Source organism: Pecten maximus, chromosome 9 (genome assembly GCF_902652985.1).
Source record: "Pecten maximus chromosome 9, xPecMax1.1, whole genome shotgun sequence".
NCBI classification, from domain to species: domain Eukaryota; kingdom Metazoa; phylum Mollusca; class Bivalvia; order Pectinida; family Pectinidae; genus Pecten; species Pecten maximus.
This window is the reverse complement of record NC_047023.1, coordinates 10,191,868-10,206,136: the sequence shown is the minus strand read 5'-3', so window position 1 is coordinate 10,206,136 and position 14,269 is coordinate 10,191,868. Positions and strand designations below refer to the sequence as shown.

Genomic DNA, 14,269 nt, shown 5'->3' with positions numbered 1-14,269 from the left:
TTTTTTCCTGCAAAAACTCAAAAATCATCCAAAATTGCAGATGTTTCTGCTCTCTTATTTATACACATGAAGGCTTAATGTTTGGCACATTGATAGCATGTATGGCTGGCTACAAATGTTATGTTATTCTCATTTTTGACCTTGACCTTCATTCATGATCACAGGGGTCAAATGATGAAAAAAAAAATCAAAATTATTTATTTGGGTCACATTTAAATGAACCTGCTCTTATGAATGTGTATGCAATGTTTCAGGTTCAGTAATCAAAATTGAGGCAGATATGGCACTTTGAAAAAAAAAACCACCAAAAATCAACCAAAATTGCACATAAAAGGTTTCTGCTCTTTTTATACATGAAGGCTGAATATTTGGCACACAGATAGCATGTGTGACTGACTACAAATATAATGCTTATCTTTGACCTTGACCTTCATTCAATGTCACTGGGAGAATTTTTTTTTTTTTAATTCTAAACTCTTTCAAAAAGATTTGTTCGGGTCACATTTCAAAGAACCTGCTCTTATGATGGTATGCGCAAGGTTTCTAGGTCAAATCATCAAAATGTGGCAGATATGGCACATTGAAGAATGTTTTCCCGCCAAAATTCAAAATTATCTATCAATTGCAATTCAAATATTTTTTTTCATTACTGTGTAACATATACACTTGATAATTAGCACAGCACAAGTTGCTGGCTGCAATAGTTATGCAAATAGTTGACCTCGACCAACAAAGTTCAAGGTCTTGATAGAGGAAATTTACCGTTAAACATTGTCACATCATAATTATCATAAATAAACGCAGTATTAATTCTGTGTTTCTGAAAATGGAAACATCAGGTCAATATCTCAAAATATTATCTTCAATAAGACCATATTTTAAATCAATGGGAATTAAAAAAAAATAATATTGTACTTTGTATAAAAAGATTTTGAACTACTTCTGCATTCTTTAATGTTCAAGAAACAGGTGTTTTTGGTACAAAATACTAAAATAATGGTATCATATTGATATTTGATAACCTACTGTGGTGAGCTAAGTATCCTTAGGCATTAATTGTGTGCTTAAAAATTTATATTGTCACAATGGAAATATCAGCTACATGTACTGGAACACTAACTGTGGAGGTGTATTCCGGAGTTAAGATGTTATCTCTCCTAGAAAAATCATCTACAGAGATACTGCAATTTTATATCTCCTTGAAAAATCATCTACAGAGATACTGCAATTTTATATCTCCTTGAAAAATCATCTACAGAGATACTGCAATTTTATATCTCCTTGAAAAATCATCTACAGAGATACTGTAGTTTTCAACTTATTCATGAAAATTAATGTTCAATGTAGAAGTGTTTAGAGGTTTTTACTGTTGTGAAGTTGTGGGTACTAACATATGCTGTATGTCCTGGTAGTGGTACATGTGTTGAGGTGCTCTAGGATGGGAAGATTTGTCAGCTTAATCCTGGGGTAAAATCCGGATGCACCTGAAGCTCCCAGTGAGCATGTGTATTCTGGATTATTATTATGGTGACCGAGATGTTATTTCTGGACACAGCTAGGTATTTAGTGTTGAACTCTAGCTTAGCTGCCAGTTATATGTCTGTAGAGACTGCAGAGTATGCATTAGTCCTACCACAGCAGTGCTGTAATCTATCAGCCATTCTATTCTGTAACACATGACATTACATCATACAGCCTTTGGTATTTGCCCTGCATTATTATCATAACGGTGCCTACCTGCAATTACATCAGTTAAACTCATACACAGTACACGTGGGTCATTTAGGACAAAATCTACATAGCCATGTAGCTGTGTCGAGCATCTGATCATGATGAATAAAATTCAATTAACAGATATATTTGTTTAAAGCACACAAATATTCATGACCTTTCAGTTTATATATATACATATGCTTGTCAGGACTAACTTCTAAGGTAATGAAGATTTATTCAAAGTGCTACAACTAACAGTCAAGTTCATTTAGGATGACTTACAGGCAAGTCCCAACAGTCAAGGTCTTTCAGGATATTACAGGTAACTCCCAACAGTCAAGGTCATTCAGGATATTACAGGTAACTCCCAACAGCCAAGGTCATTCGGGATATTACAGGTAACTCCCAACAGTCAAGGTCATTCTGGTTTTAACCTCAACACCCAAGGTCATTTAAGGCTTTAACCTCAACAGTCAAGATCATGCAGGTTTTTAACCCAAGCAACCAAGGTCATTAGGGGTTTCAACACTTAAAGCTAAGCTCATTCAGGGTTTTACCCCAAAAGCCAAGATCATTCATTGTTTTGACCTCAACAGTCAAGGTCATTCAGGGTTAAACCCCAGTAGCCAATGTGATTCAGGGTTAAACCCCAACAGTCAATGTCATTCAGGGTAAAACCTCAACAGTCAAGGTCATTTTGGGTTAAACCCCAGTAGTCAAGGTCATTCAGGGTTAAACCAAAACAGTCAAGGCCATTCTGGGTTAAACCCCAGTAGTCAATGTCATTCAGGGTTAAACCCAACAATCAAGGTCATTTTGGGTTAAACCCCAGTAGTCAAGGTCATTCAGGGTTAAACCCTAACAGTCAAGGTCATTCAGGGGTTAAACCCCAGTAACCAAGGATGCTCACAATTTAATTATGATTTTGAGTTAGAATTATACTTCATAAGGAATCTATTTTTTTCCTTAATTTTTCATAAGCTTCAAATGCCAAAATGGGTATTTTTTGCAATTTATATTTAAATTTTACACAAGATCATTACTGCGTTATGTAAATTTTAAAAGAGTTGATCAAAAATAACAAGAACCAGATAAGTTCAAAAACAAACAAAATGTCAATAAAAATTGTTTTATTCATGTAAAGAAATGTAATAAAGAAGTCAATTTATTCCGTAGCTACTACTACAATATATCACATACCCGTTATCCTTCCACCTACACGTAAATAAGAACAACATGGCATATTAAAAGACTAATTTGTTTCATGCTATATAGGGTTAACTAGCTAACCTAACGGGGCCCAGTTGTTCAAAAGGTGATTAGGCTTGTCACAGTTTAACTACAATATTAAAATCCTGATAAAATGATTTCTGGTAAAAATTATTTGAGAAAATTTTCTTAAACTATAACACCTACCAGTCTCTTCATACCTGCTTATTTTTAGGATATACACACATAGGATTTGAAGTAAAGGTGAAATGAGATTTTCACTATAAGTGATTAAGCTAATCAACTTTTGAACAACTGGGCCCTGATCTACCTATGAGTGATGACTCTGCATAGGTAGTAAGTGATAAGTGTTTTATCACAGTGGCAGTATAGAAAACTACTGTATATACAATGTACCTTAAGGAGGTATAAAAACTAGAGTATTATTAATGATGAGCAATTGAGCATCAACATTTCAAGCTTTCAAAATCATGATCATTCCAGAGCAGGTACTTTAAAAAGCTTGCATCCGCTAATCAACACAACAATAAGAAAAATAAATTGTACATGATAACAATTAAGTATCCTTTGTTAGAATAAACTATTGTACATACAGTACCCTATACAGGTACACATTCAGTAGCTCAATCTAGAGTCACTGGCTGGGTATGTACAGTACATGTATTGTTTTTTTCCCCTTTATTTATTAATGTCATTTCAATAGTAGTAATAAAATAAAAACGTTAAGAAACTTAACATCTTTACTTCATGTTCTAGTCTTTATCCAGTTTAATTTCTTTATTTTAATTTTGCACCATTTTTTTTTTTTTTTTTGAGATAATGAAATTACTTGGATACTTCTTCATTCTAATACTCGTGGCAAGAAATTGATACAGAACATTCATGAAGTAAATTATATATAAAAATATTACAGTATACATGTATATAGTCAGCAAAGAAAGCTCTGACTTTAAAGTACACGTATAGCTATTTATTTACATGCTAGAACCTGTTCTCTCTAAAACAAAAAAAAACTTTCTCAGTATGAATATGTAGCATGATTAATTGTATGGTATAACAATTTTAAAGGGTAGGAAACTGATCTTGATATTTTTTTTTTTTTTCAAAAGTGTCATCATGTTACAAATGTAATGAAATAAAAATTAATAATAGATTTGAATTTAACTTACTTTTTTTTTAGAATTTGATAGAGATATTTAAAATAAAGTTGAACCATACCAACCATGTTTTGAAGTTTACAATACAACCTAAAAGTACTTTGTAAAATATCATATTGGCGTTGAGTGTAAATGTTACAAATTATATAAGTCATCATTGGAAGTCAGGTTTTTCTGGATAGTTACAACCAAAATGTTGAATTACAACTTTAGCAGCATAAGCACCACATCGCATGCATTCCTCTAGAGATTTATTCTTCACCAATTGAGATAGAAATCCTCCCACAAAGGCATCACCACAGCCGTTGGTGTCTTTTATAAGGCTACGTTCTGCAGGTACCACCGGAAACACAGTTATCTCCCCTTTATGGCATGTAACAGTTGACGCCTTTCCTTGTGTAAATACAATTGTGCGTTGTTTGTTCTTGTTTGCTTTGGGTAGATTTGCCGTTAACTTTGCAATGTCCTTCAAGTCTGACGACTCGAATCCTTGACACTTGGCAAATTCTGCCGCTTCATCTGAATTCCCAAAAAGTACATCGACATACTGCATCAGATTAAGTTCTGGATCGGCAAAATACTTGCAAAGGAAAGTGGCGTGAAGATTCATTACGACTGTTTTTCCATTTTCAGCAGCATGTTTTGCTACAGCCAAAACAGCCTCTGAGCTGACAGGAACTATGAACCCTCCAATGTAATATATTTGAGCATTTTCAACTAAATTCCAATTTTCTTTTTCTTTGACAAAATCGGCCGTAAACAACTCAGCGGCTCCTAGATCGGTTATAAGAGATCTGTCTTCCCCAGTGATCACCGCTGCACATTTACCTGTTGCTTTCTCGGGATGAACTTCATATTGAACACTCACACCAACTTCTTCAGCTTTCTTCGCTAAGATATCTTTAAACACATCATTCCCCACTCCGCCGAAAAAGGTCGTGGCATTAGGAACTTGCAGTAGCCACTGAGCAACACGGATACTATTTTGTGTGGCACCTCCCGCTAAATAGATTGGCGTGAAATTTTTGACGAGATCATCAAATAGAGGCATGTGTTGAGGTTCAGCGATGATGGCATTGTTGGCTAGTAGTTTGTACTTGTCCAGTAAAACCTGGTCAGCCTCGACAGTGATGTCCAGCAGAGGATTCCCGATCCCCAACAAAACATCCTCAGGGCAATCATCGGATGACATCTGAAATATTGAAATACAGAGACTGAAATACATATAGTCAAAAACATTTCTCTAACCTATATACTGTATAACTGTTGTTTTCACGGGAATGATATTTTTGCCATTTTGTGGGCCATTCGTGCGCATCCGAATTTGATCTGTGTTAATAACACATTGGCAATCAATATTTCAGATGTCATTTGTCACAGAATTTGATCTGTGTTAATAACACATTGGTAAATGTTTTAGTGTAAACTTGATCTAATTAACAACAATAGTGAAACAAATTTAAGCACAGGTTAATTACAATACTCCATGAAATAAACAGTGATTAAGACCGTCGTCATATTGTATTATCAATAGCGTACCTGACTGCCTCCAATCACCCAAGGTAATTTTGACAATTATTATTGTTCAGAAAAGATTATATGCTTACCAATATAGGTATATGTTTTGACTTCAGATCAACAATCGCATCAAAATGAAACACATTGATCTGAATTTCATATCATTTTTATATACAATATTGTGTGTCAACAATGACATGTTAAGCAGTTAGGAATTCAACAGGAGCAATATTCGCGAAAATTAGATATCTTGTTTAAACCAGATCAAAGTCCTAGAACTAGAAGGACAAAGCAGCTGTATGATATGACCCTACCATCAGTGATGGGTTGTGACATCCCTGTCCATGTTAGATTATTTTTGCTGGTCATATACATAAAAACAAACAAAAAAAAAAGAGGTCTGATGGGCCTGTATCATCACCTGGATCTACAGCAACTTTGAAGTAACCAAGTTGATCTAGGTCATTTCTGCAGATACTATGCTGATTACCACTTTATTCAAATATCAGATTAGGCTAGATTTATTCATGTCAATTAATTTTCTATACTTTCATTCCAGCATACTATTGGCCTAATAACAGGTCTCTTGGCTGTCAAATATTTTGCGACACCTATTTCTGGTACCATCATTAATGTCTATGTGGATAATAAAAATCAATCTTATTAAGATAATCTCCCTGACTCTGTAAACCCCATTCTGCTACACCAAATAATGGAGTGTAGCTTACGAAACAGGAGTGCACTCAGTGCAGATCAACATATTATTTTAACCAGATTGTACAATTTGAGTATGATAGAAGTTATATAGCACAACCAATATGATATTTAAGAGTGTGATGTTTCAATGACTTTGACTAACGACCAATATGAAGCGTACTAGCACTGATGTATGATAGTGTCTGAGATTTTTTTTTCTTGACTCGATTGACTGTTTAGGATGTTTTGTCTCTAAGTCAACAAAAGAAAATCCCTGTCTAGGGTAAGAGAACGAGTTATAAATCACTACCTAGCAACCACAGTGAATTATGTGAAAATCAAAAGTTCTCTCTAGCTGAGCATGTATATTGAAGCTAGTTACTGACCTGGGATATATAAGGTCACAAATTTCAATTGAATCATTTATTTAGCCACCATTGTAACAATTAAGTGAGGAGAAATTAAACACACTGTCTGATTAATCATGCAGACTCAAATCTTGAATCTATAGGACATGTAAAGGAGCCATATGCCAATCCATAGCACAGCCAATATGTAATTTTATGAACACAAAAATTCTCAATTGTGCATAAAAATGAAATCTAATCAGAGGAACAAATATGACATTTTTTTAAGAATCATAAGGAATCGAAGTGATAAATAACCCATTCAGCCATCCCTGCAAACTCCTGACCCGACAAACACTCAAACCAACTAATCATAAACTACCTTGACGTCTCTCATTCCTATTTATATACAATCCAGTCATCCATGTCGAATTTGGTCAAAATCTCTTCAGCCATTCTCAATAAGAAGTATTTTAATGTACACAAGTATATAAAAGTGAATGTAGTGAATTACAACCACTGATGGTCTCAAAAATCACCAACAATAATATGTTTACTATGTCATTCTGGGCCTACAGTACCTTTCGCACGGCCAACTGATCACCTGCAGGCTTTCGAGATCGCCGATGGAGGATCGAACGTCCGGCCGAGTTATATTGAAGTGTAACCGCAGTGGGCCGACGGACTAGTGTGTGAAGGCTGTTGTTTATCTGCTGGTAGATTACATAAGTAAACAGAGGCAATCAAGCCAGTTCGCTTCCGACACACTGATTTCACGTTAGTCCACACCAGACGACTCGCAACAGCCATGCCTTATATGTCGGGATTGCGGGCCAAAATCTCGGGGCACACCCGTAAAGTATGCAAAACATGTAAAAGTGTAAAAAGAATTAAAACGATTGCGACAGGTTTTATTTCGTAGGCATACAGACATGTCGATTTTGAACCAAAACATCGTGTTTGTACCGAATTAACACTTTCATTTGTTTTTATCAAATATTAGAGGTTGGTATGCGACTGGTATGCGACTTGTATTTGCACGGTGCATACACAAATACTTACCTAACAAAACAAATCCGCCTTACTAATATCGGACTTTACTGGAGAAATAGAGATAACTCGGTTAAAAAGATGGATTTGAAATTTTCAATGGGTTTTTATGACACATATTTGAATGGATTTTCTGTGAATTCTATAACTAGTTGATATATATTTATTTCACCAGATATGATTTTACATATTTTCAAAAACTAATCATGGATATAAAATGACAAAAAAGATGCATTTCAAATTTTCAGTGGGGTTTTTATGACTTATTCTTTGATGGATTTAAACGCTGTCAGACAAGTACGCTTTAACTCATTTTTAAATAAAACATCATTAAAGATGATTCTTTTATAATTATTCCAGATGGAAAGAAAGTTTTGATTATTGTAATAAAATATATCACCACGATATATCAATTAAAATATTAAATGTAAACGTGGATACATGTACTTCTCTGGTAACAACATACAGTATGTTTTTCACTTTGATAGCCAAAGTAATTAATCGTAGTTTTATAGACATTTGCAATAATAATAATTAGTTACACAACTCATCCCATCCCATAAAAAAGATTTGTATATGTATTGATTATCTTGATTAATGAATAAAAATATTGTTTAAACTAACCAGAGACCTATATACATTGTAGGTATCCGTAGGGATCCGATTCTCTGAGTTTATAGTTCAGAACTGACTAGCTCATATAGGGTGCCTTTGTTAGGCACTGACATTAGGTCGTGGTTTTTGCTGGTGCTCTGGATTTTCTTCTACAATGCCTGGCAAGTTCTTAAATGACCATGGCACTTAATAAGACTTTAGAGGGACATTCCTTCTTTCGGATATCAGAACCATGCACAATTTTTACTGATGAAATCTACTTTTGAACAGGGAAATGAATCAACGCCAAAATGTACAGAAAAATGATGAATCCTACAAAAATACTGACTGGCTTTCCAGTAAAAAGTGATATTTGGGTAGGAATGAAGATTTTTTAGAACTTAGAACTTGGAGAATTAATTACCATACAAGTTAAACTGTCGTATTTGATTTATGTAAACTAAAGATTCCAAAATTTACTACTTGGGAAAAAATCATATTTTCCAATAAATTAATTTTGATGACCTAACCTTTGAATTTATACTAATGAAGGAATGACCCTTTAAATGAAGTAAACCAAACCAAATGTATTACTATGCTTATGAACACATGAACAGTGTATATGGTTTAAACCTTATACACTGGCCACTGCTGTTAATTCCCAAAGCCTGGAAGATTATAGAATTTCTATAATTATTTTGTAATTAATCATAATTACAAAAGGAGAGTAATTGTATATGGTGTTGACTCTTAGCAGGTTTAATTTAAATTTGCTACAATTCTGTTTTAGTGGAGACAAGACGAGAGAATACATGTACTTACAATCAAAATTAATTAACTCGAACTATGATAACTCAAAAACACTGATTATAAATTGAAGTATCTCACTGGTCCAAGTCTAAATATTTATTTTTACAGTAATGAAATATATATCAAATAATTCAAACGTAAGTCTATATTAATATATATATCTGGCATCTTTTTTTATTTGACAGCTAATTTTGAAATTATTTGGATTTATTTTCATTTTCCCATATTTTGTGTAAACCGTTGGATGTCAAAACTAAGTTTTGTGAGCTATTTAGAATTTGCTTCAACCTCTAATATATACATATATCTTGCAAATTTTGTATATAAAATGCATAAATTTGGCATTGATTTATGTCCTGAATGCTCTATAATGTTAGCGTAAACATTTTGCAATTTCTGACACCCACCAGGGAGCTTTGTTACATCAGGTGTACCATTTTGACTTGATTCTGATGGGTCCTGCGGGGCGAGCTGAAATTTCTTCTAAAGAAACAGGTCTTCGGATTTTTCTTTGTCCCACTTTAACCGACCGATTTATTGCGTTCCCTACCACGTAATGACTAGTTATATCAATTAGTGGGTTTATATACTATATACTATACAATGACCTGCGTAATAATCTTTTTAACTTTCTTGATAACTGTGCTGCTAACCATAATCATACTTCTATGCAAACCCTAGTAAATGGATGCTCGAGCTGTGATGGTAATACAAATAAACTGATGCTACACCAGATTCATTATTATATAGGTAAATCAAATCGTTTCAACTTTTACAAAATATAAAATTACATGATGCCATTATATCAAATATATTTGGAAATTGATTATGTTATACATATTAAATGGACAGTCTAGTAATCAAACTATTATAACCCCTGTTAGAGTCTGAATTCAGTTGAACACTGCTGTGAATGTATATGTATTTTCACTTAAATAAAATTTAACCTGCTATCACTTCATATTATTTTAATTTTCCTCTATGTACATTTCAATGTATCATTCATTCCCTATTTCTTTTATGATTACAGGTACATGTATGATTTAGTGAAATTTTTACTCTCAAAAAACACAGCTTGGTAGATATGACTTATGCAAAATCTTGCATACGGACAATTGGTCCATCTACCAAACTGTTAACTGAATAACTATGCTACTATTACATACATATAATTATGTTGATATGTGCTAATTAAATCTGTCATACCTTATAAATTCAAATGTATGTTTTGTTTGTATGTGTGTCTGTATGTGTATCTGTATGTGTATGTCCAAAATTAATTAGATATATGTATAAGAGTTATCTCCCTTTCAATATGTGTATTGCTGTATGTTAATTGTAAGTATATATAATTCCATTTCAATTATCTGAATTAAATTTTCTACTTTTTCACTATTTGTCCACCTATAATATGGAGAGAATTTATTTAGGCCCTGCCTGTTATTCAATCCAACTGACTTTGTAAATAACACCTGTACATATATGTCAATAAAATTTGTTGAAATGAAATGAAATTAGTGGGTTTGACTAGAACCATCATCTAGGGACAGCATTCATAATTTGTGTGATAAGCTCAAATAAATAACAGTGTTTTTTTCTTTCTTTGTTTTTTTGTTTGCTTGTTTGTTTGTTTTTTTGTTTGTTTTTGTTTTGTTTTGTGTGTATGTTTTGTTGTTGTTGTTGTTGTTGTTGTTGGTGTTGTTGTTGTTGTTGTTGAAAACTGATGTGTACGCAACTGCGTATTTGCGTATAGGCAGGTACGCGCCTGAATACGACTGCATTTCAATCAGGAATATAATTTTATTAATGTGTCAATCTCAACTTAGTTCCGTTTTTTACCGCATATCTGCATTTTGCATTTACCGCTACATTGACCAACCATATTCTTCATCTTGACCAGTAACGCCACCTGTCGCGTCATTTCCGGGGACAAAAGAATATTATACGTTTTTTATGCCGAATAGAACACTGAAAGTATTTCATTTACTTCATTTCGGAGAGCGTATAATCTAATCTGAACAAGAGTTATTCCCCTTCGTACATGATATTTTAACAAACTTGCCTGTCTCGACTCTCTAGAATATATAAATTGTTTATCTTTTATCAAGATATCTGTCTGATTTCAAACTAGTGGGACAGGTAATATTACCAGCTAATATTAGAGACTGCATGGTAGCTAGTCTATTCTCTTCATGTAATACACGCTTAGTAAACAAGCAAACTTACATTACCGCTACTGCATAGTGGACCGTATTTACTATCAAGCAATTATTTTTTGCGTAAAAATAGTCTTCTCCTTTTCAGACCTAATTGACATTAACCGCTACTGCATAGTGGACCGTATTTACTATCAAGCAATTATTTTTTGCGTAAAAATAGTCTTTCTCCTTTTCAGACCTAAATATCAAAATACTATATATGGTGTCCAATAGTTTGCAAGAAATATAATTCTTACAATTCATGAACACGCGTCTTAGCGCCCATTCAATCTGATGGTCTTAATTCATGACAACACGTGATTCGTATCTACATTTGTATATATAAAATGGAAACAATGCGTATGTTTGGCATGATCAAATCCTTGGGGTAAATCCTACACATGCATTCTGATCTAAACTAAATAGTTGTACTTTATATATGCATACCATAGATAGATAGAACGTCATTCGACAACAACAGATACTTACAATGCGGGTGTACATATGTAATTCATTACGAATAATGCAATGGACATCTGCCCGAATTGTACCTGTGTTAAACAGTTTGTGTATGCCTAAAGTAAATACGAAAAAAAACCGCATTTTATCTTAAAATTTTCTGGTTTACTTTTCCCCACTAGAGAACGTAAGCCCGCCTCTTAATTATGTAGGTGAAGTGTGTAATTTAAGTTATCAGCCATTAACAATTGATTTCACTGTCAGAAAAAAATGCCATTCAAAATCAAAACGGTATATTTTCATGTTAATAGATGACTATTTACTTTCAGGCGACAATAAACCACCACCTCACGATATCGATAACAGTACCGATATGTGGGTAAACACATTGGGCGACATCTTCGCTAACCAAGGATTCTGATAGCGCTGTACTCCAAGAGCGACAGTAGGGAGACACTTTCTCATACCACACACATCCTTACATCTCTCACACATCTCTACATATTACACATCCTTACATCTCTCACACATCTTTACATATCACACACACATCCTTACATCTCTCACGCATCTCTCACACATCTCTACATATTACACATCCTTACATCTCTCACATATCTTTACATATCACACACACACATCCTTACATCTCTCACGCATCTCTCACACATCTCTACATATTACACATCCTTACATCTCTCACACATCATTACATATTACACATCCTTACATATCACACATCCTTACATATCACACACAACATTACATATCACACACACATCCTTACATATCACACATCCTTACATATCACACATCCTTACATATAACACATCCTAACATATCACACATCCTTACATATAACACATCCTAACATATCACACATCATTACATATCACACATCCTTACATCTCTCACACATCTCTACATATTACACATCCGTACATATCACACATCCTTACATCTCACACACATCCTTACATATCACACATCCTTACATATCACACATCCTTACATATCACACACAACATTACATATCACACACACATCCTTACATCTCACACATCCTTACATATCACACATCCTTACATAACACACATCCTTACATATCACACACCCTTACATATCACACATCCTTACATATCACACATCTTTGACAATCACACATTTTGACAAGTCACAATTACATATCACACATCCTTACATATCACACATCATTGAAAATCACACATTTTGACAAGTCACAAAAATTCTTACATATCACACCCATCTTTACATATCACACCCATCTTTACATATCACACATCCTTACATATCACACATCCTTACATATCACACATCCTTACATATCACACATCCTTACATATCACACATCCTTACATATCACACATCCTTACATATCTCACATCCTTACATATCACACATCCTTACATATCACACATCATTACATATCACACATCCTTACATATCTCACATCCTTACATATCACACATCCTTACATATCACACATCCTTACATATCTCACACCCTTACATATCACACATCCTTACATATCACACACCCTTACATATCACACATCCTTACATATCACACATCCTTACATATCACACATCCTTACATATCACACATCATTACATATCACACATCCTTACATATCACACACATTTTGACAAGTCACACACATCCTTACATATCACACATCCTTACATATCACACACCCTTACATATCACACATCCTTACATATCACACATCATTACATATCACACATCCTTACCTATCACACACATTTTGACAAGTCACACATCCTTACATATCACACATTCTTACATATCACACACCCTTACATATCACACATCATTACATATCACACATCCTTACATATCTCACATCCTTACATATCACACATCCTTACATATCACACATCCTTACATATCACACACCCTTACATATCACACATCATTACATATCACACACCCTTACATATCACACATCCTTACATATCACACATCCTTACATATCACACACCCTTACATATCACACATCCTTACATATCACACATCCTTACATATCACACACCCTTACATATCACACATACTTACATATCACACATCCTTACATATCACACATCCTTACATATCACACATCCTTACATATCACACATCATTACATATCACACATCCTTACATATCACACACATTTTGACAAGTCACACACATCCTTACATATCACACATCCTTACATATCACACACCCTTACATATCACACATCATTACATATCACACATCATTACATATCACACATCATTACATATCACACATCCTTACATATCACACATCCTTACATATCACACACCCTTACATATCACACATACTTACATATCACACATCCTTACATATCACACATCCTTACATATCACACATCCTTACATATCACACATCATTACATATCACACATCCTTACATATCACACACATTTTGACAAGTCACACACATCCTTACA

At 33.9% G+C, this 14,269-nt stretch overlaps 1 protein-coding gene across 1 annotated transcript; it reads right to left on the bottom strand.

The window, feature by feature from the left end:
- Positions 1-2,826: 2,826 nt before the first annotated feature.
- LOC117334067 (adenosine kinase-like) lies at positions 2,827-7,499 on the bottom strand. The gene is made up of 2 exons (XM_033893506.1): positions 7,243-7,499; positions 2,827-5,292 (listed from the first exon to the last, which is right to left on the bottom strand). The coding sequence occupies exon 2, from the start codon at positions 5,290-5,292 to the stop codon at positions 4,255-4,257; it is 1,038 nt and encodes a 345-aa protein (XP_033749397.1). The 5' UTR covers positions 7,243-7,499; the 3' UTR covers positions 2,827-4,254.
- Between the last annotated feature and the right edge of the window lie 6,770 nt (positions 7,500-14,269).